At 49.5% G+C, this 27,213-nt stretch overlaps 1 protein-coding gene across 22 annotated transcripts in view; it reads right to left on the bottom strand.

Annotated features, from left to right (window-relative positions):
- ANK2 (ankyrin 2) overlaps positions 1–27,213 on the bottom strand; it is a 284,146-nt gene that overhangs the window by 18,176 nt on the left and 238,757 nt on the right. For 16 of the 22 annotated variants that reach the window (XM_019656561.1, XM_019656546.1, XM_019656560.1 and 13 more), the window contains 12 exons: positions 26,551–26,775; positions 25,008–25,106; positions 23,898–24,052; positions 21,568–21,779; positions 21,126–21,330; positions 19,029–19,125; positions 16,877–17,105; positions 16,007–16,132; positions 13,527–13,649; positions 11,811–11,843; positions 10,015–10,036; positions 1,329–7,244 (listed from right to left, as the gene is read on the bottom strand). In XM_019656561.1, the coding sequence (XP_019512106.1) occupies positions 1,329–7,244; positions 10,015–10,036; positions 11,811–11,843; positions 13,527–13,649; positions 16,007–16,132; positions 16,877–17,105; positions 19,029–19,125; positions 21,126–21,330; positions 21,568–21,779; positions 23,898–24,052; positions 25,008–25,106; positions 26,551–26,775 (7,442 nt within the window). The remainder of the gene's footprint in view (positions 1–1,328; positions 7,245–10,014; positions 10,037–11,810; positions 11,844–13,526; positions 13,650–16,006; positions 16,133–16,876; positions 17,106–19,028; positions 19,126–21,125; positions 21,331–21,567; positions 21,780–23,897; positions 24,053–25,007; positions 25,107–26,550; positions 26,776–27,213) is intronic. The other 6 variants (XM_019656557.1, XM_019656562.1, XM_019656568.1 and 3 more) reach the window with 3 other exon arrangements.

Here is a 27,213-nt window from a genome sequence, read left to right as displayed (position 1 = left end):
AAAACCATCTGCTTCCATATCTCTTTAATCAAGACTAGTCACCGCACATAATGTCAGTTGCCGATTTCTCGTAATCCTAGGGCTTTCCTTCAAAATTATATGAGAGAATACTGCCCACCAGAAAACAATCGTCCTGGTCACCCAACACCAGAGAAGCCATAAATGGGACGCAGAAGTGGAGTAGTTGGTTAGGACCTCTGTCACTGCCCGTGGCAGCAGAGATCACTTCCAGGTCACGTCTGGAAAGAATCGCACCCAGGAGTCACATGAGACCTGGACCGTGGGTGGATCAGAGCATACTGGTTTTCTCCAGTGTGGTCAGAAACATTTGCCTCGGTCCTGGTGACCCTGGAACGGGGGAGGATAAGTGAGTGAGTATGTGTGAGTGTGTGTGCACGTGCGCTGTACTAGGTAGGATGTGTGTCTTCGGGGCAAAGTTTGTCTGCTCACTACTAAGCAAGCTCATATATTACTTACACAAACTATAATTTTCCCATTTGTTTTTAACCCCCATTAATTGATGGGCAGCATTTTGGATCATGGTATCGTGACATTTTATATGCAAATTTAAGAAGACTAGTCTTAACTGTAGAGATATTGGAAGATCAGAGGCTACTTCTCAAAGCCATCTGTGGTTTCCTTTTTCATAATTCACAGCCATCACCCCCTCACAGCCAACTTGAATCATGCAAAGTTTGAGTTTTGTTGTCTCCTGCCTCTCATCGGAGTGCCTTCCCCATTCCTCCGTCACGCACATCAGCAAAAAGCACATTTGACCTGTGCTCTTTTTTTACTTAAAGGGTTTATCAACGGTGTTGGAAATCCGGCTTTCTGGTATCGAAAACAGATCCACAAAATTGGCATTTCATGATATGGAAATCTTCTTGAGTGGCTTCCTAATAACAAAATTAAGTGCAAATTTAATTTTAATTTTCAAGTACACAAAGGAGAGAAGAAAAACCAACAAATCCTCCTAACGTGAAATAAAACCCGATATATTCATGTGCAAAAGCACGAGTGCTGGATTTGCGGAGGAGCCTGGCGCTGCAGGACAACAAAACTCAAAGCTGGCATGGCCTCCGTGCAAGGTCGCCGGTGCCTGTGATGTTCGTGTCTCCACAGCAGGGTCACTGCTCAGTCTTGAGATCGTTTTCACGGACAGGAGCACACAGAGAAAGACACGACACAAGGGCTTACACAAACACAGTAGCCACTACAGGGAGCTTCAAGAAAATGAAGAACACAAACCACCACAGAAAGCAGACACACAGGAAAACGGCATCAGGTTGTGACATGCGTGGCCCGGGGAGTCCCAGTGGTGGCAGTACCTTCAGCAGGGTCACGGCCACTGTCATCGGGGATGCGCTCAATCAGAGTCTCAATGGACTCATCCCAAATGGGCCTTGTGTCAAAGATGTCCTCGGGGACCGAGTGCTCGGCCTCAGTAGGTGGCAGGTTTTCGATTACGGAAACTTCCAGGGCACTGCTACTTTCGTCATCTGAAACTGTCTCCTGCCCCCTTTCTGACTGTGTCAGCCTATCCACTAACTTGGACGCCTCATCACTAATCTCCTCGAAGAACTCCAGGGAGCTCCTGTAAAGGTCAGAGAAATGCTCCCTCCTTTCCTTTGTGGGGCTCACGGCACCCCTGCAGGACGACGTGGGGCTTCTGGTCTTCACCGGCAGCCGGGAGGCAAAGGGCTTGGGTCTGGTGACGCCCTCTTCTGGCTCCGGCTCGAGCTGCCCTGCCCCACCTCTGCCTTCGGCCTCTGTCTCGGCGGCGCAGTTTCTGGTTTTCAGCGGACATGTGGCCTTTGTGTCTGCAGGGCTGGTATCAGGCTCAGACTTGCTTCTGCTGTCGGCCGCCCTGCCCGCCGTGTCCTGTTCCTGGGGAGCCGTCTTCTGCAGAGGCGAGGCCAGAGGCCAGGACTGCTGCTCCGCTCTGTGGACGGGCGCTTTCACAGGGATCTTCGACTTTGGTTTTGTTTCCTCCTCTTTACTGTCCTCATCCAGGCAGGGAGGCAAGGTTTCAAGCAGGGACCTCTCGACCCCCGCTGCTGGGGCTGCTGGGGGCCTTATGGGAACGTTGGCATGGCTTTCAGCAGAAGGCACGCTGTCCATGGGTGCCGTGGGGATTTCGATGACTGACTTCTGTTCCTCTGGGGAAGAGTCGGGGGACTCATCACCCCGACCTGAATACACGGACCTGGTGACCGTGCAAAAGTCTAACTGAGCATGGCTGGCCAGTCCAGGGCAGCCAGGGCCAGCTGTATGCCTCTCGCTGTGCAGCTGAGGCGTGTCTGCCCTCTGCGTGGCAGGGAGGTCTGCGGCTCCCAGGGACGTAGCCTCCGGCACTGCGGTGTCACCGGAGCATGGCATCTCCTCTGCTTCCTCACTCAGGTCACCGGGGAGCAAGTCGGCTTCATCAGCCACCGTTTCCTTTGATTCTGAAAGTGCCAGTGACCCAGCTGATGTCTCCAGCTGGGGGGGCTCAGCGACGGTACCCGCTTCTTTCATGTCCTCAGAGACAATCTCTTCCCCGGATTCTTGCCCAATTTGGAAAAAGTGAAAACTTTCATCTGCGTAGGACCTTTTGGTCATATCGATGGCTCCACTTCGGGTCATCTCAAACAGTTTTCCTTCCTGAAAGAGAAACGGGTTCTGTTCACTGGTGGGGGTCCCCTCTTCGGTTGGGGTCCGAGCAGGCGTGGTGTCAGGGGTGGTGCCCTGGGACCGTCTGTCTACCATCAAAGCGAAGATCTTCTGTTCTTCCTGTCCCACCCGAGCCTCAAAGGCAGCGTCGTCCTCGCGCATCTCACTCCAGGGGTCACAGTCCACCTCGGTCGTTGTGACTATGACTCTGCTGGTTTGCTCGCCGACGACGGCTGATGCACTTGACACCGCAGGCTCTACGGATAAGGGGGTGCTCTCGGACCGCCTTTCCCAAGACGGACTTTCTCGCTGGGGTTCCAGTCCCATGCTCTGGTCCTCAGAGGCAGGCTCTGGGCTTGAGACAGTTCCGCGAGGGGAGCTTGCCACGACCGTGCCCTCGAGAGAGGGCGCCATGGTCCCGGGACACACTTCAGAAGCGTGAACGCTCGTGCGTCTTGCAGCTGTGTGGGTTTGGCTTTCTTCGCAAGAGAAAAAGGATTGGGAAGGAACATTTTCATACGGGCTTATGATCTGAGGGTCACCGAGGTCCTCAGCCTCAGCTGGGTCAGGCACCGGGACACCCACGGAGGCGCCATCAGTCTGACGGCTGACTGATGAGTCTTGAGCGGCATGGTCCTCCGGGAAGCTCTCAGGAGCCTGCTCAGGCTGTGTGGCCTCCACTGCAGAAGTAGAGGACGTGCAGGTTATGTTTTCATCGAATTCTTTTCCTTCAGATGCTGGACCATGAGGCACAGAGGACAAGGATGGGAAGCCTTCCCCGGGGCCATCGGCATACGCAGCCTGCACTGGGAAAGCACCACACCCTGCTCCCGCGCCCTCCCCGTGAGCGTCGTGCGGAGCGAACGCCTCCCTGTGGGTAACTCGCTCCTCAGTGGCGGCAGCAGCCATGGATCCCGGGGGCCCTGAAAAGATGGGGGCGGCTGAGCTGCTCAGATGCCCCTCCTCACACCCATGGCCGCCACAGAGGTCTGGCCGACCAGCACCGGTGTTCAGGCCATCACAGGACGCGTCGGGGCTGCCGGTGGGAGCAGTGGGACTGTCTTCAAGTGAACGAGATTCACAATCTTTCTCTTCTGATTTTCCCAATCCTTCCTGAGCGTCTTCATTCATCTTGAAAGTATAGTGTTTGGACGCGACAGGCTGGAACTGTCCTTCTTCAGGGCTGGAACTGGAGTCCCTGCTGGATGGCAGTGGGGACGGAGGCTGCACGTGGATGACCGGCTCTGGGAGGAGGCCTGAGGTGGCGCCTCTGCTCAGCTGTGTCAGCTCGGGCTCACTCTCTGAGGAGGAAGACACCTTCCTGCTGTCGGATGTGCCGGCCACAGGGCCGCCACAGCCATCCTCCGCGCTCTCCGTACCTGCCGGTTTGTGCACGTCTGCCGAACAGTCGGCATCGGGGTCAGAGGATGAAGACTCGTCTTGCTTGGGTTCTTTTCTGTAGTCCCTTTTCTGTTTTGCTTCTTGTTCAAGTTCATCAAAGGTTTTGATTTTGGTTACCATTTTAAACATTTCCTCTTCGGGTGTGAACCGTTTTTTCTCCCCATTTTCTGAGTCATCGTCCTCGACACACTCGTGAATCACAGGTGGTTTGGGGGTGCTTGTATCAGAGGCTTTGGGTGTGACCTCATAGCTAATTTCTTCAGAGCTGGGGGTGTCGGGAGAAAGGGGGCTCTTCCCCGAGCTCTCCACGAGCGACGTCTGCTCAAGGCTGTCATCCTCGGCACTGCCGTCTGGGTCTCGGAGCAGCCGGGACCGCATGGAGGCCACCTCCGTAAAGGGTTCCGCTTTGGCGACGGCTGCGGGAAGAGCGAAGTGACCTGGGACAATGCCAGCCTTCATCTTTGGTTCCACGGGGCTGCTTTCGAGAGAGTCACGGCAAGGGGACTCTCTCAGAGGACTGGGCTCCAGGGAATCTGGGGTTTTGTGTGACGAGTTGTCCTCTAGCACCGGGCTGGCCTCCAGGGAGTCTCTGTGGCTGACGGTCAGGGACTCGTCAGCCCCTGGGCTGAGGACCTCGGCATCGGGGCGAGCGAGTGCGAGCTCCAGCCCTTGGGGGCTTCGCGGGGCTGCCTGGGGCTGGGACTCGGCCCCGGGGCTGGTCTTCCTGGGAGCCTCAGGCGGCGAGGGCTCAGGGCTGGTGGGTCCCTGGGCTTCAGGGTCAGTCTGTATCTTGTGGGTGGAACTGCCACGAGCCAGCGGGAACCCATCGCAGGACGTGACCTCTGTCAGCCCCGTGGGCGATTCTTTGGCTGAGGACACAGCATGACTGCCGAGGCCATCACCTTCTGGTTTGGGGTCTGTGTCTCTGGAAGGGTCTGGGGTGGCCTCCCTAGGGACACACTCAGCCCGTGGCTCTGCTCCCTCGGTGGCGGCCGCACCTGGCTCGTCAGCAGCACCGGGAATGTCTTTGGTTGAGGGGCGTCCTTCTTCTGAACGAATTTCCGCCCGTGTTTCTAACATGGTGGCACCATTTGTATCCTCAATTTGTTCCTGGCTTCTCTTTGGTGAGAAAGAAAGGCTTTCTGGGCTTGTCTCAGGGGTCTCCGCCAGACCCTCGTGCTTGTAGCTTTCTTCTGAACTGATCTGAGGGGTCCCCTCCATCAGGCTGCCACACGGAGACCCTGGCACCCCTTCGTGCCTTAGACTCTCACAGCTGCCACCCAGGACCCCACTGCGCAAGGACAGAGCTGGGGGGCCCTCTTCCGTGTCGTCCGGGGGGAATGCCGTGTTGAAGGGACTGGTGAGCACCTGGTCCAACAGCAGAGGCACCGTCTCCGTGTCCTCAGTCCGGCGGAACTGTTGGTATCTGTCATTGTCCTCCAGCTCCTGCTTGATGACCTCAGAGAAGTCGGTGGAGGTCTTCCTGTCGGGGCTGATCTGCAGCCCCACGTCCCCCTCGGGGGCAGGTGTCCTGGGGCTGGGAGTTGCCTCCTCATCCCCAGCTGTGTCTCCGCTCTGACGCCTGCCTGCGGGACCGCGGGCTGCGGTCCCCAGGGATCCCTGGCCTCGTTTGACTGTCTGGCTGTCCACTTTCTGTGTTTCTTTCTGGCTTGGTACCTGCCCCTTGTCTCTGCCTGCCCGAACCTGGCCCTTGGCTTGGGGCTGCTTTGGTTTGGCTGATTTGTGCTCGAAGAGGCCCGTCTTGTGTTTCGATGGGTCCTGGCCTGACTGGAAAGCCTTCATCAACTCACGAACAGACATCGTCTCCTCGATTCGTTCTGTTTTTGAGGTGGGGGATACAGGTGGGTGCTTTTCTGGTTTCCCAGAAGGTGACACTGAAAGGCGCTTCTCGGTTTTCCCAGAGGTTGACACGAGTGTGTGCTTTTCTGTTCTCCCAGCGGGTGATACAGGCAGGCGTTTTTCGGTTCTCCCAGAGGGCACAGGTGGGGGTTTCTCCGTCCTTCCGGAGGGCGACACCGGTGGGCGTTTGTCTGTTTTACCTGAGGGTGACACAGGAGACTGCTTCTCGGTTTTACTTGATGAGGACGCAGGGGAGTGTCTCTCAGTTTTTGCTGACGGTGATACAGGTGGGCGTTTGTCTGTTTTGCCTGAGGGCGACACAGGGGAGTGTCTCTCGGTTTTACTTGGTGGTGACACTGGAGGGTGCCTTTCAGATTTTGCAGAGGACAGAGGAGAGTGCCTTTCTGCTTTGGGGGAGGGGGACGCTGGCACCTGCCTCTCTGACTTCAGAGGGGGGGACGCAGTCGGGCGCGGCCTGTGGCTTGTCCTCTTGGGCATGTCCTCTTTGCCTTTGACCCTGACGGGCAGCTTGCTACGGCCTTTCTGCTCATCCTCCACTCGCTTCTGGAGGGCCTTCACTTTGTCCTTAATGGAACCGATGGGGGTTTCTTCTATCAAAGGCGACGTGGCCTTGCCAGTGGGGAGAGGCTCGGGACCTAACCCTGGGTCGTCTTCCAACGACTCCTCCGAACTACATTTTTTAAGTTCCGTTTTTCCTGCACTAGCTTGGAGACTTGGCTCGTTCTGTCTCTGCTTTTCTTTTAATTTCCTCCTCGCTGGTTTCTTCACTCCCAGGCCTGGTTTCTGCTGTTTCTGCGTTGTCTGAGTGTCGTCTGTGGGGCCATGCTCCCGCTTGCTTTTGGGGCTCCCGCCCGCAGCCAGGGCCCCGCATTCGTCCCCGGCCTCCGAGGCCTGTCCCTGCGAGGTGCCTGCGGCGCGGGGCGACCCGGGGCCCTCCGCAGGGGCGCTCTGCTGGGCCTGTCGCACGTCCTCGGCGCTGACTATCACCCAGCCCTCCTCCTCCGGCTCCCCGTCTGGCGGGGACCCGGGCCCACCCCTCAGGATTTCGTTCACTCGCTCCAGGTCCTCTTTGACGCTCTCTACGATCTCGAAGGGCTCGCCGGGCTCGTCCTCACCGGCCCTGGCCAGCCCCTTGGCCGCAAGGGGTCCCGCCTGGCCAGACGCGTCTGTGGTCAAGAGGGCGGTCATCTTGATCAGGTCCTGCTTCATCTCAGAAACGTCCGAGAGCAAGTCCGGGCTCGCCAGGACAGGAGCGTCATCTGCCAGGTGACTTTTCAGGACAGACGTTTCTGTAGATTCTGTCTCATCATCTTTGACGTGAATGAGAAACATTGAAAGTAAATGGAAATCAAAAAAGATATTGGCAAATGTAATCAGGACCCAAACGACACAATGTCTTTTCCTGTCGTGGTGGGAGGGACAACGAAATGGGCTGGGATGGCGGATCCACAGGGTCTCAGGATACAAAAGCAAAGCAAGGCTAACGGAAACAAAAAAACTGAAAAGGAAAAATGAGCAGGAAATAACTTGCTTAATTTTCTCACTTGTGGCACATCCACACATCCAACAAAGCTCTGACGAAGAGTCAGGAGACACACACACACACACACACACAACATCACAAAGCAAAACACAGGACGGACACAGTGGAATTACACAGAGGTATCTCAAGATTGTTCGGATGTTACAGATCGATGTTGAAAGAAAAATAAACATGGCAAAAAAGGAAGACGGCATTAGAAATTGCAGAAAGTTCGTTTCCTCCAGGAGAAAGCCAGTAAGTAGCAAACTCAATAAATTCCCATGATGTGTATGCATTTTTAATCATATAAAAATCTGGAAGTCGGTACATTTACTTCTGCCAATATACAGTGAGTGTGGGACATGTATCTGCCTCGCTGCAAACCGGCCTTTCCTCTAAGGGAAATTCACACCTAACGATGACACAAACGGTCTTGTGCTAAGAGGCGCGTTCCTTTCCCTGGAGCGACCTCCTTGTGTAGACGCACAACGGACAGACCAAGCAGGGAAATAAAGGAAAGAAAAACAGAACCATAGTGATGCAACGTGTGTGTGTGAGTCTAAAGTTAAAATGTGATGCGTGGCAACCCAAGTCAGAGACAGTCACACGGACACACGCACAGTTACATAAGCCAAGTTATTTCCATGCAAAGCAAAGGTGGAGTAAAACTGAGAGGCGGGCTTGCTGAAACGCACGGGCAGGAGGGGGGGGTAACAGATGGGCATGGAAGCGGAACGTTACTGTGGTGAAGCGTTTTTGTCCCTGCAAGTGCGGGCACACGACTCAGGGCCGCGTCAGCGGGCGCCCCACCCAAGGCCAAGAGCGAACTCGGACTCACAGACTCTTGAAAAGACCGTGGGAAAGGGGCCCCCCAACAGCACCCCGTCTGGAGCTTATTTTATGCCGAGATGAATACCATCCAATGGCTGTCTACACTAGAAGAAAACCAAACATGAGTCTATATTTGAAAATTTAAAACATTCACAACACCCAGGCCTCATTCAGGAGAGTCCACGGCATTAGAGCAACACAGCAGCTATTTTATAACTACTGGGCCAATGGATGGGTGAATTTTTAATCCCTGTGAGCTTGCATCCAAGGAGCAAAGAAAGGGGCCCTTTAAATAAGTGTGGTAGTCCCAAACAAGAACATGGGGAAATAAAATAAAGTCTCTTTAAAAAAAGGAAATAAATGAAGGCAATGACAATGTATCATGTTTTTAATAAACAAAAGCGCCTTCTCTTGAAAGAATCAGTATTTGTTGTGGAGATATCCTCTGTGAACATGCATAAATAAATATACATTAAAATAATTCTATCAATGTGAACAGATTTGTTAAAATATAAACCAATGAAAATATCCAGAATTTCAAAGTTTCCAGTTCTGAAAAACGATTTAACATGAGGATAAGAGACTCTCAATTAAAAGCATTTCAATAACTTGGGAGTGAATTGTACTGAGCGAGGGCTGTAAGAAAGGCCCTCCGGTCCCCGCACAGGGCCGGGCGACCCTGTTAACATGGCCCTACATTTCCTCCTCTTGGGAGCACCACCCCAAAATACGGTGAATCAAAATAAGTTCTAGAACAAACAAACACTAAAAATTAGAATTTTTTTTCTAAATCATTTGGGACATAAAAGAAAGAAAAAAAACTTGAAAAATTTAAGTTCTTCCACAGAGGAAGCCAAAATCACCAGAAAGGCCCACAAACTACCATGTTAATTGACTGGGGCACCGTTCCAGTGAGTTCTCGGACAGCTCTCTTGAGGTCTGTGAAAACAGGTTCTCTCTGCACTGCATTATGTTTGGGATTTGTGTTAATTATTTAAAATTAGCTCTCTAATAAAATACTGTTGTGATCAGTAATCCCATCCAGGAGGTTTTCAGTTTTGAATTCACAGGTCTTTCCTTTCCCAGAAAGTTTTCACGAGGTCCGTGAAAGCTGCGCCCCAAGGGAGTCAGTCACACTTCACCACAGTAAGGGGTGCGGGGCGGGAGGGGCGGGGGGGTGGGGGGTCAGCGGCCGATGACCACTGACACAGTATCCCTTTTGCAGGTGTGGCTATGAAAACAACAAGCTTGCCCCCCAAGGCAATGCTGGTTGATATAAAAAGTGATACTGTCAGGTCAGGGTTTTTTAAAAAATGAGATGCGATGTTACAGGTTAACGGAGGATGGACAAAATGGGGGTGGGTCCGTAAACAAGCAGAACAGCAGCAGGCGACTGGGATGTCACAAGAAAGTGAATGCTCACGAGAACAGTCACTGCATTTCACTGCTAATTACTGGGCTGTCAGAAAAGTCATGACGCATTTTTGCAATGAAAACCATAGAAAAAATACGTCATGACTTTTCTGACAACCCAATAGGTCACCTGTTAGATGCACTTGTAATGTAACTGGCCAAGCTGATTTTCTAAACACACATTAATGATTAATGAGAATATAAAAGTATAATTTTCATAGCGGTTAGTAAAGGCAACTAGCTTGCATCTTAATTCATGCTTCTCTTTATTGTAGCCAGCTTTCACACAAACTTAATTCGTTTAAAAATCTTACTTTTTTCTGATGTCATATCGATCTGAAAGAAAAGATACATAAATTGCACAGTTATAAATGGCGTCTTGTCTCCCAGCCCAATGTGCACAGTCAGCTCACACACACGGGGACACATGTGCACACGCCAGAGGGACGCCAGGGAGTCTGTAAGCGCTTCCTGAGCCTCTCCTGGCTTCGTAGCGTAACTTTGAAAGCAGAAATCTCCTTTCTAGACACTACAGATAGTCCTTCTTAACATGTTTTTCCTGGGACGATATGATCCAGGCTATGTTTGATGTTAGAGTACATATTCACTAGGGAAAAGGCAGGAGGAGAGCACAAGAGGCACTGAACAGTAAGTGTCAGTCGGCTGAGAAAAAGCAGCGTGGTGATACGTTCTATGACGTAGTGTTGTTAATTACAGGCCAGAAGCACACCCTGGAAGGAGGTCAGAGTGCATCCACAGCTCTGAACAGCTCCTGAAACTACTCAACAGAAACACCATGAGCCTGGTGGGAAAAGCTCGCGTGGCCACAGCTAAGTCGGCTTCGCAGCGGCGCTGCTCTGCCAAGAAGGTGCGCAGGTGTCCCTTCCAACTGCTGTGGGGACTGAGTCACAAGCACAGGAAGGACACTGAATGTGTGTGCCAGAGTGACCGACAGCTGAGGGGAGAGTGCCTTCAGTCTTGTCATGGGCTTCTTGTGTGTATGGTGACAGGCGGCAGTGAGTCTGCAGCCACTCCTCGTCCTGCCCCTCGGCCAGGGAGCAGTGAGGAAGGACACCCAGGGCATTCTCTGAACCAATGAGACCTTACATGTTAAGCTGGTGGGCTCAAGGGCATTTATTACATTTTCCTTTATATTTTTCAAATCCACCAAAATAACACTAGAAAGTAAAACCAGTAGATTTGAAAACGTTTACGTGGAACTAGTAATAACTGCGTTTGTCTATCTTAGAAATAGGAACCAGGATGCTAATCAGTAAGTACGTGGACTTCCCAATGATTTCTCTCACTTCTATGATGTCTGGGCGTGTTCAGATATTTACAAGCACAACACACATACACACTGGCTTAAACTACGGAAGCAGGTGTAGTTCACGGCTATTTAGTCACAGTAACCTCTCTAAGACTCGCGTCCTTCATCTGTGGTGAAGGTACCCCTGCAGGGTGACGAGACGTCAGAGGTGGCGAGGTGAGGGGTGCCCAGGGACATGTGCTCACGTCTGCGGGCACCGTGCCACGAGGCTGGTGGCGTCCCCTGCATGAACTGTGTGCCCTTAACGTTCTGGGTCTCAGTGGTTCTCCAAGTTTCTGGTCTTAAGGCCCCTTTAAACTCCTAAAATTATTGAGGATCCTGGAGAACTTTTATGATTAATATAAATCAATAAATATCTGTATTACAAATGAAAGCTCAGGAAATGCTGGAAGCCAAGTATACACACACACACCCCGGACTGTCCGAGTGAGGATGCTTTCAGCAAAAATTCCTGTGTGGCTTGTGAGGATGTGCGAGTTAGAAGGTGAATAACGTCTCGGTACAGTTAAGAGAAGAATGCTGACCTCCAGGTATCTCCAGACTCGCCTTTGAGACCCACGGGGGGAATGGCCCGGTCTGCAGCATTTGGTAGAGAAACACCTATTGTTGCAGAGTCCGGGTTACAATTTAGAGCGAAACTGCACTGTTCTCTGAAGTCAGTCCACAAGATGGAAAAACGAGGCTCAGAGAGGTTAGTCACAAGAACAAGTGCACAAGCCTTCTAAGAACACAGGGCCACCTGGGACACAGCGGGAACAGGCGACAAGGCCACACAATTACCTCTTCCTCCTGTTCTTGATCTGACTCTGAGTCCTGGCCGCCCAAGTGCCATGCAGGATGGGGAAGAGAGCGGGAAGAGCAGACAGTGTTTAGAAGACAAGATTAAACGCCCTGCCCACACACAAAGGCAAGCGTAGCCAGGTACGCTTGCGTTTCTCACTGACAGTCCCCAGGACACGGGCACAGACATGAAGAGGACTGAGTTAGATGCAAAAGCCTGTCGATTCAGAGACAAAAGAACCCAGATTACAAATATATTAATTTCAGATGCTCGGTCACCAGCAGCCTAATGGATTTGATGGCACATGTCTTCACGAGCGGTGATGACAATATCCCCGCCATTGCGTTTGGCTGAAAATGCTAGTAGAAGCCACAAATGAGCACATGGTGAATATAGTCTCAACACACAAGCAACATTTAGGAGTTGGATTATCACAAAGAGCCGTTAAATTCTAGGATGTATCTGAATTGTACAATGTTCGGCACCTTTTTTATTTTGTTTTGAGTTACCAGGTGCCAAGCTGCCCGGGGCCATCACAGCATTAATAACTGTCTGGCCGGCCCTGACTTAGAAATACAACATAAAAAGACAGCGAATGCTTTTGTGACAGCACTCTGAAGGCTCACTGAAATCAGAGACAGAGCTCCGTCACCTTCCTACACAGATACGGTTTCGTTTTATTTTTAACATTCAGTAAGAATTTACAACGTTAAAAAGATGCTCTGAGCTTTTCTCTCTGCTTGATCTCCATGTACAAGAACAATACGTTAAGAAAAACAGACTGGTGGGTAAAAAGAAGTATAGGCAGTGCTTTGCTGGGTGGAGTCCCGACTGAGGATTTTGAATATATTTCAGTCCTCCTGCCGCTATTCAGCCCCTCCCCAACCTCCAGCAACACGGACAAGTGGCCACAACCTCCGATGTGGACGCTCTCATCAGAAAGGGACGCTGGTCAAAATGTTTTTATATAAAAAATTGTATCCCCAACATTTAATGCATTCAGTTGTCCTCTTTGATTTGATCAGAGTAACCAAGAGTATTTCTGTATAATCAAGAATAATTCTGCAGTGGGGAGAGCTTTGCATAGAAAGTAACGCCTATAGGCTCTGGGTCAGGAATTAAAGAATTTTTCCATTTAAACAATGCTTTGAATCTGCTCCTTGCAGCCTGGGAGTATTTTCTACTAAATCATATTAAAATAGTTGAAAAATTAATTTGATACTCCAAAAATATTATAGGCTATACGATGAACAGGTAATTATTTTACAACAATTTAAAATATCATTGGGTTGCTCTGAACTTAACAAGTAGAACCCACCTGTGAGCTGGTAGGACACAGAAGCTAATGGGCTCAGGATTTTTGGTACCAAAAGTACCAGTATGGTCCCAGAAGGGCACATCAAAACAATAATGAAGACAAAGCCAGTTATTTGATTTTTAAAAATTAGTCCAAAAAATTAAATCTTAAAGTCAAGTTTTCTCTCTTCCATATCCAGTATGCATTTACAGAAATTTTTGCATCAAAGTGAATTTAAGGTGAAATAAGGTAGATAGAGCTGCTATATTCCTCACTTCAATGAAAAATCACACATTTTACAGGGAACCAGGAATGACTGTCCCCGTGCCTGCATTCAGTGTCTCTGCTCTTGTATGTAAAGGACCTGAAGATCAAACCCGACCCTGCCGGAAGCACAGCACAGCAAACCCCACAGTACCTTTATGTAAACGGGCAGGGTGATGTTTAAGTTGCAAATGGCTTGATGCACCAGGCCTCTCGTGGATTTGGGCTCTTTCATAAACGACAGGCGTCCACAAGGCTCCTGAGTTGTGTCCCGTACCTTGAACAAAAAGTCAGCCATGCGTCACTCATGGTGCCACTGTTTCTTCCAAGTACAAGGTGTGACCAAACAATACAGTGAATGTTTAAATTAAAAATGTTATTACAGTTAAAGACACATTGCCACTAATCCCCCTCAAAATACTCCCCCTCGCTTCGAGCACACTTATTGCATCATTCTCGCCACTTTCTGAAACAGTTCTGGAAGTCCTCCTTTGTGAGTGTCTTTAGTTCACCCTCCATCATGACAATGCTCCGTGTCATACATCGCTTCTGGTACGGCAATGTCTGTCAAATAAAAACATTACGGTGTGTCCTCATCCACCTTATTCACTGAATCTAGCCATGCGACTTCTGGCTCTTCCCCAAAGTCAGAATGACTCAGGACATCGAGGCAGCCGTGACAGCGCAACTAAAGACACTCATGAAAGAGGACTTCCAGAATTGCTTCAGAAAGTGGCAAGAACGATGGGATAAGTGTGTTCAAAGTGAGGGGGAGTACTTTGAGGGGGTTAATGGCAATGTGTCTTTTACTGTAATAATTTTTTTATTTAAACATTCACCATGTTTTGATCACACCTTGTAGATGACACTCAAAAGAACTGGGGAAAAATAAAATTCATTTCAGAATGCTAAGTAAAGATTCTGAGGCTGCTTCTTTTTCCCTTTCCTACGATCACTTTAAATGACTTTTTAAAAAAATCATTTGGCTTTAAAAAGAAAAACTGTGGTGAAATATACATAACTAAATGTACCATTTCCATTGTCACACGTCCCATTTTTAAGTGTACATGTCGGTGGCCTCAGCACATTCACAGACTCCTACTACACAGAATTCTCCGTCATCCCAGACAGGAGCGGTGCCCCCTGCCCAGCAACCCCAGCCTCCACCCCCTCCAGCCCCTCGTGACCTGGATTCCACCTTCTGGCTCCACGCCTGCCTCCCCCAGGGCCTCATACAGAGTCACATAGTATCTGTCCTCCTATGACTGGCCTATTTCTCTCAGCACAGTGTCCCCAAGGTCCATCCGTGCTGGAGCGTGTCAGGATCTCCTGCCTTTGTAAGGCTGAGAAACACCAGTGCACGTATGAACCATGTTTCTTTATCCATTCATCTGTCAGTGGGTATTTGCAATGTTTCCAGCTTTTGGTGAGGAATGCTTTTATGAACATGGGTGTGAAAGTAACCGTTTGTGTTCCTGCTTCAAATCCTTTGGGGTGCCGACCGAGATGTGTGCCTGCTGGGTCCTGTGCTGAGTCTCTGAGTTCTGAGGACTCGGCACACGGCTGCCCTCGGCAGCAGCACCATCCACGCCCCACCAGCCAAGCATCAGGGCCCCGGTTTCTCCACATCCTCGCCAACACAGGTTATTGTCTGGTTTTTCTCTTTTTGAGAACAGCCATCCTAATGGGAGGAAGCGGTATCTCACTGCGGTTTCAATTTGAATTTCCCAAAGCTGTTGAGTGCCTTTTCATGTGCGTATTGGCCACGGGTGTACCTTCACTGGAGAAGTCTATCGAAGTCCTTTTGTGTTGGGTTGTTTGTAGAATGATTTTTGTACATCAAGGTATCAGCTGTCAGCTTAGTTACACAGCTGCTGGTGATAAACAGACCCATCGCCCCTCAGCCATTTCTGCTCACTGTGATCTGCAAGAACTTACTTTAATCAGGCAAAAACCATCGACCAGAAATGGCACGAGAGGCTCGGGAGAGGACTTGAAGAACTTGGACCCAAAACAGCGAAAAGAGGTTTCTAGACACGTGCTTGGGGGAATTGTGAGCGTTTAAGATAACGGAATCACTGAAGATGGTCTATTTGGGAATGAGTCATGAGCAGCAGGACAGGAAACAGCTCATGGACCAGCTCCTGTCCCATGGGGACTGGGCACTGGGACCTCCAGATTCATGAAATACGTTGTGAGAAACGAGAAAAAAAACAAGTGGCTGGAGAAATCGAGCTGAACAAACTTATTCTTTCCTTTTATTTCATGAATCTCTCATTCTGATATTTTGGTCCATCCTCAGACCTGGAATCCAGAGTGAAACCTGCATATGTCACTGCAAACTCCTGACTGGGATGAAAGTCCCTGAACACACACCACAAAACCATGGTGCACTGAGGTGTCTCCACAGGCGTTTGCTGAGTGAATTCATGAACGCAAACCCAGGCTACAGCCCTGTCTGGGGTAATCTCGTAAAATAAAAATGACTGGTTTTATAGGACTTTAAAATGTTATAGATGTGGTTTTAAAAAATCACTGGAATGACTGAAGTGCAAATATTCTCTCCTATAAAGGAAGTCATATTCTTATGTGATCTTGAATAAAATGCATGACCAAATTCCACGTAGATATTACCTTGACAAAGAGAGGAAGTCTGTTTTCTTTGAAGGCAAAAAAACTGAATATATGATGCTGGCCACTCTTGGTTAATGGCACCAGGTTGCCAAAACAATCCACATAGATGGGTTTTCCTTCTAATACCTGGTGAAAACAGGGAAAAATACAAATATAATAGCTGCAATTATTATTTATTGACATAAAGAAGTGGTGGTACCCCTTGAAACATTAAAATCTACACACAACAATCTCTAACTTGCTGACATTCTGTCTCGTCTGTGACAAAGCCTGTCCCCAGCGTCCCCTCTTCTTATGTAATAGGAACCTTTGAGTGCTTGGTGGCATTTAACGTTGCTGCCCTCACATCTAACACCGCATCACACCACCTGCCAAAACCAATATATCTTTAAATCCTAAGCTTAAATTTCTGATCAGGTAATTTTGCCATCACAATGAGTCAGGGTCCTCGACTGCAGTATCCAGAGGCCGACACTGATGAAAAACTCTGAAATAAAAAAAAGTAACACAGAAAAGCCTGGCATTGCAGTTTCACATTTAAAAAAGGATATGACTGTTTTCTTTACTACAAAAAATTACTAAGAACAACAAGGAAAGATAAAACACCTGAACTGTTACAGGGACATACATACTTTATCATAAATCATCATTTTTTCCACGACAACCTTTCCGTCCTTTACCTGAGAACAGCCCTACAGGACGGGTCCAAGATGGCTGATGCCGGACTGGACCGTCACCTTCTACCTGATCACGAATGACATGGACTGGTCTTATTTAGTTAGGACTCTGCTTATTAAGTACTATTTAAATATACTCTGTTGATAAAGTTATGAGCAACACGTTGACATCAACTGTTCTGTAACTACGTACCTCCACGTCCCGGCTTCTGGCCACCTCGGCAAAGTTTTCTTGCTGTTCCAGGGTCTTGTCCACCTTGTCATCGGTCATGCAGAAACATCGCAACCTGGCTTCAATGGGGTCGTGCGACTTGGCAAACACGACGAATTTGGCCATATATGGTACGCAGATAATCTCTCTATACACTTGGGATGCAAAGGCCACGGATTCCTGGATTTGTCTGCAATCTATCAGCCAGAACCTACGCATGAAAGAAGGTCAGTTATCTGAAATCCCAAGGACATCGGGCGAAAACAAACAAAACCAGTTCCTTCATTATGATCAAAGTAGGCGTTAAGTGCTTCTTATGAAAAGAAGGGAGACGGGAGACAATGAGAGAAAAGGGAGGCAGAGAGGCCAGGAGGGGAGGCGGGTGGCGGTGGCAGGGAGGAGCGGGGAGGGGCAGGCGTGAGGCCAGCAAGCCCACCCTGTGCCTGCAGCTGCCCTCCGAGTGCCAGCCTGCTGAGCTCTGCCTCTGCGCCCAGCGTCTTTCGGTGGCACAAGCGACGTACCGGACACTGTGACAAGGACATCGCCGCAGGCGGTCCTGGTTCCCTTGGGCACCTCCCAGTCCTTTCATTTCCTGAACTCTTTCCAATAAAACCTACCCAGCTTTTCCTCGTCTCATCATTCTTCTCCAAAAACCTCTCCAGTCCCTAAGGCTGCATCAGTCCAACAACCATCTTGCTCCAGATCTTGTAAACGCCACTGAACGGAACTCCTAGAAGACATCCCTGGCGGCATGCCTACTTTCTGACTTGTAGCCTCACAAGTCTGTGCACCGCTTAGCGACTTCATCCCAGCATCGTTTCGTCCGGTGGTGTGACGCTCACTAACCTGCACAACACTCCCGACTCCCCTCCATTCGGGCCCCAGGAAGGCCGACACCACCCAGAAAGTCAAGGACGTCAGATGGACATCATCTCAACTTATACACTTGCAAAGGTTTACTCCACACCCGCGTGCTCTGAAACCTTTATCCATCAATCATCTCTCCTTCCTGGACTCACTTCCCGTAGTCTTCAAACATTTCTGAGGGTTCCTCTCTCTCTCTCTCTCTCTCTCTCTCTCTCTCTCTCTCTCTGTCTCTCTCTCTCTCAGGACAGGGCAGGCTGACACACAGGCTGCTGCTGGCTGGCAGAGCAGCGCGTGCCACGACACCAACTACCAATGCCATGCCCGGCCTCTCACCGAATCGCTCCTGCCTTTCTGTCTCCTCCTTCCCCCTGATCAGGACTTTAGCTTTAACCACTGTCAGCTTCTGTTCTGCCATCTGTAAAATGGGCAAGTCCTCATGGCCCACTGAAGGCACAAAGCTGTAATAAAACGAAACGACTGGGAAAGTGCCAGCAATCCATTATTAATGCATTAGGTCATAATAAACTGAACCAGTGTGTGCATATGGACTAGCAATGGGCAGCGCCAGTGTGTTCGAGAAGTGGGACACGCAGAGGGTAAGAAGTCAGTGTCAGACGTGGGCACCAGTGCAACCTCGAACTGCTTCTGCAAACCACAGTTGGCTCTGGGGTTGAGTCACCCTGTTGAAAATGTAGTGCAGGCTAGCTTGTTGGCGGCAGGAAATGCATCGTTCCTACGACCTTTGGGACCGGCAAAAGCAGCAGTGGCTGCTAAAACCAGTCAGGGTCACGCAGTCACTTCCTTTCCTTAGGTTTTGATCTGCCTGGCTGGACTCGGTTACTGAATCATCAGTTAAATTAGCTGGTAGGGTCTAGCGCAGGGGTCGGCAAACTGCAGCTCGCGAGCCACATGCGGCTCTTTGGGTGTGTACACGTGGCTCTGAAGTAAAACTGAAAATGAAAATAAAACTATCATAGTTTCATTTATAAAACTCTTAAAGGGTATTATTCACATAATGGTGATTTCATTTGTTTTATGGCTCTCGAGTAATTTTTAAATTGTTGTGAGGTACAGGATTGGCTCTTCCATCTCAAAAGTGTGCCGACCCCTGGTCTAGTGTAAAATATCAGCGTAAATGCAGACTGTATTTAAAACCAAACCAAAAAAATTCACTTTTAAAGAATGCAAGAAGCAAAACAAACAAAAGACATTGGGGGGAGGGGGCAGGCAATGTCACAGTGGGCTTTTCTGTGCTGTGTGACCATACCTGGCAGACACATTGGTCGTGAAGGAAACACATTCGTTGACAAATGTTAATGGTGTAGTCCCTGTAATATCTTCCCATTGGGCAGGAGTGGTTCCACCTAAAATAATAGGATTGTTGGAAAAAACTGGGCAACACTCCAGACCTCAGGTTGTAAAATCATGTCTGTGGTCTGGCTGTGCTCAGCAGCAGAAACCCACCCACCCCTCACAACGACACACTGGAAACAAAATGGCTAAAAACTGCATCCTAAAAACCAACAGGGAGAACAAACAGGCCACCACCTTCCAAAGAACTGAATTGAAGGGAGTTTATTTGAACAACTGCTTCAAATTACTAAGTATTCTAGTCTCTGCCTGACATTCTGAATCTTATTGTGATCGCTCGACTCTGAAGATAAGTATGAATTGTATACAGTTGGTGATTTTAAAAAGTCTTGACCAAGAAAGGAGTTGAATGCTTTGTTAAAATAATGAAAACACCCAGATGTTCTCTTCTTCCTAAACTTCATATTTTATGCAATTATTTTCATGAAATAAAATTTTCTCTCAATTTGCAATTGAAAGTTGGCAAAAAAAATTGCTTGGAAAATATTAAGAGATCAGTAAGTACTGCAGTGAATGGACAAATGGACGAATGCCCAAGGAAGGCCTCTGTGCATTGAAAAATCGCCACAGAGACTACTGACAACTTTCATTCCTACTGGGAAACCCAGTTGGCGTAGAGGAATATGAGTTTGAGACAAAGAGAAATCGTGATTCTAAAGTTTCTTAAAGGGAGTTATTAGAGAAACGGCATGGAAACTTATTCTAGTTAGTAGCCTCCGTGTACGAAGTCTTAGCAGAACTATATAACAGAGCACGACACAAATGTCCTAACACCGTTAACATAATTTCTAAATCCATAACTAAATCTAAGAGGTGGTTTAGTACAAATTCATGTGAAGACGCAGGGCTGATGGCATCGAGGCCCATCTGGGGTATCTACACGTGATCGCCGACGAGGCGGGCGTGTCTGGGCAGTTTCCCTCATCTCACTGCCAGGCCATTATGTGGCCCGAGACAGAAGGGTAATCTTATACACGTTGACCAAAAAGTATGGGAAAGACCCAGGAATGCTAGCTAAGATCCAGCAATGAGAATCCGGGAAAGAGCCCATGAAGGGCGTGTAAGAGCTCCCCCTACGCTCATTTTAGCCCATTTTAAATTCTCCATGTTACTATTAAACTGAGGGGGTAAAGTCTCAATGGTTTGCTAGCTTAAGTGCAGAGAAATCATTACTAAGAAGGGAGAATGAGAGAGGACAACAAGAGAGAGACCACGCCTGCCAACACGGAGGAGAACTTCCCACAAGTCCTGGACAAGTGGGGACGGCCACTATTCCTGCTGACACCGGCATGAACATTCCCGCACGCCGGTGTCACACAGCTACTGGTGAGTAAGGACAAGAGCAGTCAGGCGGTGACCTCACCATCTGGTGCTGCGCAGGGACGACCGGTGTTCTGGCCGTGTCAGGAGTTTAGTGGTTGTCTGAAAGCCATCACGGCTTCCAATGGAAAAGACCAAAATCCAGTTAATCATTAAAAACCTTTACATTGTTTTTCCCAAGTTATTGCAACAGATCAATGGTAAAAATAAAACCAACTCCTAGACAGAAGAGTTAGGTTTGAACTACTGGGTCTAATTTTTCAAGATGGTGTTTTTCCCCAGATATAAAATGATATCCGCAGTGAGGCTTCAGAGGTGATGGGCTTGGGTTCGAGTCCCTACTCTGCAAACATTTATGGTAAATGCCGGCAAGTCTCATGGAACTTCGCTCACCCTCGGTTCCTTTTCAGTAAAGTGGGGTTAAGTCTCCTGACAGGGTTCCTGTGAGGTTCAAGTGACAAAGCATTGACGTGTCTCCAAGCTGCCACACAGACTCCATCAGTAAGTATCAGTTCATTTCACCTCACCTTCTGTTCCCTGCTTAATGAGGACACTCTTCCTGGACTGAGTCACAGAGCCCTACTGGCGTCTCATGACACCGGTCATCCAATGTGACGAGGACATAAGTTTCTTCTTTCAGAATGTTCTACTCGCATCCTCACGTGCGACTCACCTGTTATGCTGCACAGTAATCTCAGGGTTGGTGCTTCTCCTCCAAAGCCATTCAGCATGACGTCACTCACAGCTTTGGGGACAGGGATGGTCATGGTGATTGGCTTATGGAATTTTCTCCTTCTAGGTTCCAAAGTGACTATTGGGCTGAAGGTGGCTTTGTTGCCCAGGATCTTCTTAACCAGCTCACCGTGCATAGGCTGAGCCTTTGCAAAGATAAGAATTTCAATAAGCAACAGCTCTATTGCATGTAAACTTGTCACTCAGTGCACCAGCCAGTCTGGTGGCTTCCAGTGGGGAACGGTGACGCAGCACCGGTACGCGGCACAGAAAGCATCGCGCGGCCCAGGAGGCCCACGGCACCCCGCTGGCCGGCAGCATCAGCCCCTGGACCAGCTGGTCTCTGACCCCGCCCAGCCCCCCGCGGCGCCCACGCGGCCTACCTGCAGGCCCACGCGGATCCGCTTGGTCAGCGCGCCCTCGGGGAACACCGCCTGCACCTGCGGCACCACCGTGCTGCTCAGCACGCCGCCCTCGGGCCCGATCAGGTGGCTGTCCTGCTTGACGCGCGACACCACGGCGAAGTACTGCGGGAAGTCGCGCGTGACGATGCGGCAGATGCGCTTCCGGTCCAGGTCCTCGGCGCTGTCCAGCACTGCGGACAGCGACACCACCGAGCTCGCCAGGCGCCCGCAGCCCCACGCCCTGCTTTTTTTCTTTGTAACAGGAATAGTTAAGAGCAAGGGCATCCTAACCCCATGAGAAAAACCTGCCGCCTTTCAAGACCTGTCTGCAGTTTCTTTGTGGGGACAGGTCTTTGCAGGGCACGTGAAAGAAAAGCATCTGTCTCCAGGCACAGGGTTCCTGGCCGCCCGGGGCCGGAGGGGCTTTAGGGCAAAACTAGTGAAAGCAATCTGCTCTACTCCTGGTTCACGGGAGGGACCGAAATTGTCCACGCCTTTTCTTTGCAAATCCCAAAGTTACCTCCAAACCACTTATGGTGGTTTTAAGAAGAAATGTGGCCCTTTCAGTTCTCAGGGGGGACAGTGTAGGAATAGAGAATGTGTCTTGTAAGAGTAAGAATTGTGTTTGTGTGTTTACTCCAGGGGGCTGACTGTCTCTCAGACAGTCACTGTGGATGTTAAAAAAAAAAAACCCAGGGAATATGAATTCAGGGTTTCAATATCCCCCTGAAACCATTAGCTTCCCAAACATACGTAACATCAGGAGGATGCGATCACAGGCTTTTTATAAATTGCATTAATGCAGACATGGAGGGCAAGAAAACAGACTGCTTTAAAGTGTAGAAAACTGGAATCAGGTGGATCACTGAATGGTAAGGGATTATGGAAAGCCACTCAATTTCAGAAGTCACCAGCAGTCCCCCATGTGAGGCAGGACTGTTTTCTTGCCTGCGCAGAAGTGGGCAGTAAGTGCAGCGCCCCGGGGGCTGGTCACACATAACGGGAGACAACGCACGGCACAGCCAGTATATGCCAGAAAAGAACCTATTTCCACACAGAGCAACCCCAAATCACACAAAACTGATTCTGGTTTGAAACAAGCTTTCTACCTATGCGGAAAATTTAAGAGTGGGTGCCCACACGGACGACACACCCATGCTCACACGGGGCTGGTGACAGGTAAACCTCAGTGTAGGCAACAGAAATGGTTCCAAGCAGATGGTGGCATGGGGCCAGCCTGATAAGTGACAGTCCCAGTCCCTTCACTCTTGCTGGAAAGACTGACCTAAAAATGTCTTCTCCCATCCGCCCCTCACACCAGGTCGGTCTGACCTCTATTGTCACTGGAGCTGGGCAGGATGCAGAGGGGACACAGAGGCAGCTGCCACACCCCACGCGGCTGCCAGTCGTCTGGAAGGAACAGCTACACAGCTGAGCACCGCCCGGTACGGGACTGGGTGTGCCCTCGGCACTTAGATGAAGACCTGCCTGTCTGTGTGGTAGCTGAGAGGGGAACACGTCTCCTGACACGAGGACTGGGACCCAAGGAGGTCCAAGCACAAGCCACACCCTCGCTTCAAACTGACATGCTTCAGCCTGCGGCTGCCGGCCCCAACCAGCCCTGCGGTTTGGAGAGCACGGGCGGCCCTCAGGGAGCACGTCCCTCCGCTGTGTCTGGGCGTGTGTGTGATTCGACCTGGTAAGCCTCTTTCAACTACATGCACAAATCTGAACTTCATCTTCCTATATCCTTAATAATAGAAAGTTCAAAACAAATTACATTATCCTGTGATGCACTAGTTATGGGCACGTGCAAGTTTCCAGCAGCAAGCCCACCACTTTTTCTCAGTGTCTTAAACATCTCAGCTTTCATTTTTAAAAATCATGGCGTTATCATCCAGTATCAGTTCATTTTGTTATGAAACAATATCTGTTCTATCTCGTGTTTTAGGTCTGAAAAAATTTTACAGTAAAGATGGAGCATGCTTTATCATCTCACTACTAAAATGAGGTATTTACTATTTAAAGGATTTGGATTTTATTTTCCTAAATGTAACAACAGCAGAACAGCCAAATATATTGTGCCATCTAACTCATCTGCACTGGAACAATCCAGAATACTTGCTGTGGCAAAATTACACGAAAGACACACACAGTCACACAGACACACAGACACACAGACACAGACACACACACACACACACACACACACACACACACACACCACCCCCACCCCCCCGTCATGAGGAAGAAACGCATCATTTTCATGCTTCCGCCTCGGAGTCCTTCCGAAACATGACAGGAAGTACCTTCGTCCATGCCGTTAAGGATCGCGTTCAGCTCGTCCTCAGTGTACTCGCAGAAATGCTCTTTCCAGCTGTCTCCGTTCTCACTGCGCAGGACCACCAGCTCCCTCTCCTTTCCTCGAAGGGCGGCGAAGTGCGGGATCTCCACGATCACGGGCCTGGCACAGTAAGGCAGAACACTCAGTGTGGACAGGAGCCAGCCAACAGCAGACAAGCACCGTGACTCCGTCTGTTGCAAAGTGACCTGGAATTCTCCTCTTTCTGGGGACAGGGACATAGCGGGCCGTCCTCCGAGCCCACGGCCAGCGGATGGTCGCACAGTAGCACTCCACCTCGGGGGCACTGGTCCTCGGGGACATGCTGCCACCTTAAGCCCAGTGCTGTTTCCCTGTGAGTGCATGTGGCATTCTGGAACTTCTCCTTTGATAAACGTAAGTGTGACACATTAACCAAAGAAATGTGCATGCATGTATGTCTACAATGTGTGCCGATGGCCTAAGGCACTTTCTACAAGGTGCAAAATGACAGAATGGCTTGGGAGGGAAACAGCTCATCTGCGGCATAATGCGATGGGAAGTAGATGAGATGTCAGAGAAGTTGGCCCCTCGGGGCCTACAGAGACATGCACTCGTGGGCTGGCCTGTCCTCCCTTCATTCGGGACACAACAGGCGCGTGCACACGCGTGGCCACTGAGCACGCCAGCCCTAGGTGCAGTGCCCGTGATACTCAGGCCCGGGCATGCAGCGTCCTACTCAGGTCGCATTCACCCTCAAAGCTTCCAGAGGCTTTCCATTTTCAGTCCAGGTTGCTTTGATACAGACTCCAAGTTCATCATAACAACACTGTAACTAGCACACAGGACAACTAGGCGGATGTCATGCTTTAAACAAAAATGAAGGTCACAGCACTTTAAGGGAAAAGATAGAAAAACATCACTCAAAAACAAAAGTCACATACCACAGGGGTCAGAAATGGTCCACTAAAGATAGGTTATACAGAATTTAAATCATAGAGAGGGACATGTCATGGGCACAATGACAAAAAGGTAAATCATATTGCAGGAGGAGAGGATGGGGGCCAGCAGCCATCGGTTGGTTTGAAGTCACTCCTACCCAAGGAATTTGGTTCCAGGAGGCCCCAGCTGAAGGATGCGGCTGACCAGACTTTCTCCCTCATTAAGTGGGGGAGGGGCCGTTGGCAGGTGCAGCTTACTGAGCACATCCAAAGCAGCAGTGAAAGAAAGAACAGAAGTGAGCTTCAGGGGTGTTTTCCACCGAACCCCAGTGTCACCCGCTGGTCACCAGGGTGCAGTCTGGTTTGGTCCTGCCCCCTCCATTGGTCACAGAGCAAGGAGTGAGACCCAGAGTGCTCAATGGAGGCGCGTGCATGGGGCGCAACGGGGAGTCGGCCTGTCCCCAGTTAGGTTCACTGCCAGGACACAAGCCGGAAAAGAAAAACGGTGCCCCACAGAAGACGAAGCTGCTGGGAATGTAATGAAAACTCAGGCTCCATAGAGGCCGGGTGTTTTCATGGCTATTCCTCCACAGATCTGAAGGTTCCTGAGAAGCCTAGACGACCTGAGCATGCCGGAGGGGGGACTGGGACCCACTGTGACAGGAACGGCGGGTGGGGAGCTCCGCCGGCCACACGGCGTTTTCTGACGCGCCCCCGAGCGGCACGGGTTCCTGCTGAGCCCTGGGTCTGTCTGGCGGGAGGTGTTTTCTCAAACTGGGAAAGAGACACAGCCCTTTCCAGGCGCCGACGTAATTTGGAACAAAGTGTTCCCAGTTCGCCCCAAATTACGAGGCTTTAGAACGTTTCCTGGGTTCTAAAGCAAGAAATCCTCTCCCCGACATGACATGGGCAAAGCAAGGGTTCACGATTAACAGGATTTTCTCCTAGTTTTCGAGCACAAAGGCTTGCTATAACTAGACTTAAACACAATTGATTTGTTTCAAAATGTTTTGAAATGTGTCCCCCTCCAAAACGTCATCCTTTCATCAGTTCTCAGTGGAAGCTGTTCACTTCTTGGCATGTTGAAATCTGACTTCGTAAAATAGCCGCCGTACAAACAGATGAAAGAAGAAATGCTAGCTTCTGCTCAAAACTGCTAAAATGAGTATGGCGGAAGTTAGTCTTGATTTGCCATCTTAATGAAAACTATGACTAAATAGAAGGCAAGTGGAGATTTTAAGACCCAAGGTAGCAATTTTGATAACAGAAGAGACATATCACGTAATTCGTGGACACTGGATAAAAGCAACAACTGCTTTCCAAAGTAAAGATAACGATTATTTCATAACCACGAGACTTTATGTTTGGAATAGAGTAACATTTCTTCTTATGACCGTATCATTTAAGTCTCAGAGGAAAAACAAAAAACACATGCCATTGGCTATTCACACTGGAAGTCCAGCCACTGCTATCACTTCCAAAGAGAAAGAATGAATTAACCTGAATGCTGGACTCACTGACTTTACAATAAGAGCCATGGAAGCGGAGTCCAGCACTGAGGTGCTACTTCCGATTTTAAAAGCTTTCCTGGCGGCTGATCTTCCTCCAGAACGTTTTGACGTACCTGTTTCCATCCCATCCTAGTGCTGTCGGGCACAAGCTCACTGGTGACTAAGTGGGAGGTTTATCAGAAGCCCTTACCCAAGGAACTGAGCGCCCGACGGTCCGACTTCGATCAGGCGGCTGGCCAGGCCCTCTCCCTCCACCATCGGGGGCATCGTTGCCAGTCGGTGGCGCTTGACCAGTCGGCAGGTGACCCGTGTGGGGGCCGTACACTTCCGCGGGGGTATGATGATGCGAAGCCCGTTGTGTCTGCATCCTCTCATGGCCCCACCGCGGGCATCCACCATGAAACTAACCAGGAAACTACAAGTCAAAATAGGAGATTAGATGGGTTTTGAAATAGCTGAGGCAGATAAACAAGATCTGTTGAGTTAATTTTCTTCATAATGCACTGTTCCCAAAATACCTTGTGTCATTTATATGCAGGGTGGCAAAAATTTGTCCTTAAGAGTTATTTTATTTATACCAATGTCTTCATTTCTGTTCTAGTGTTGTTTTAATTTTTGTATTATTTTTGTCTGCAATCTAAGACAATTTTTGCTAATTTCTGTTGAAAATGGTGATGATAAATGTAAATTGTAAATAAATATATATCCAAAAGGCTTAGAAAGTAGAATGAAATTCTATAAAGAACATGGATGAGGCTCCTTTTGTTATAAATGCAAAGACTTTTGCTTCCTTCTGTGTGTGTCCAGAAAAATCCACACACTGAAGTCACGGAAGGATGGGGGGACCCACACA

This window comes from Hipposideros armiger, unplaced genomic scaffold (genome assembly GCF_001890085.2).
Source record: "Hipposideros armiger isolate ML-2016 unplaced genomic scaffold, ASM189008v1 scaffold_262, whole genome shotgun sequence".
NCBI lineage: Eukaryota > Metazoa > Chordata > Mammalia > Chiroptera > Hipposideridae > Hipposideros > Hipposideros armiger.
Note: the sequence above shows the minus strand (reverse complement) of the source record. Positions and strands in the feature narration are given on the sequence as shown.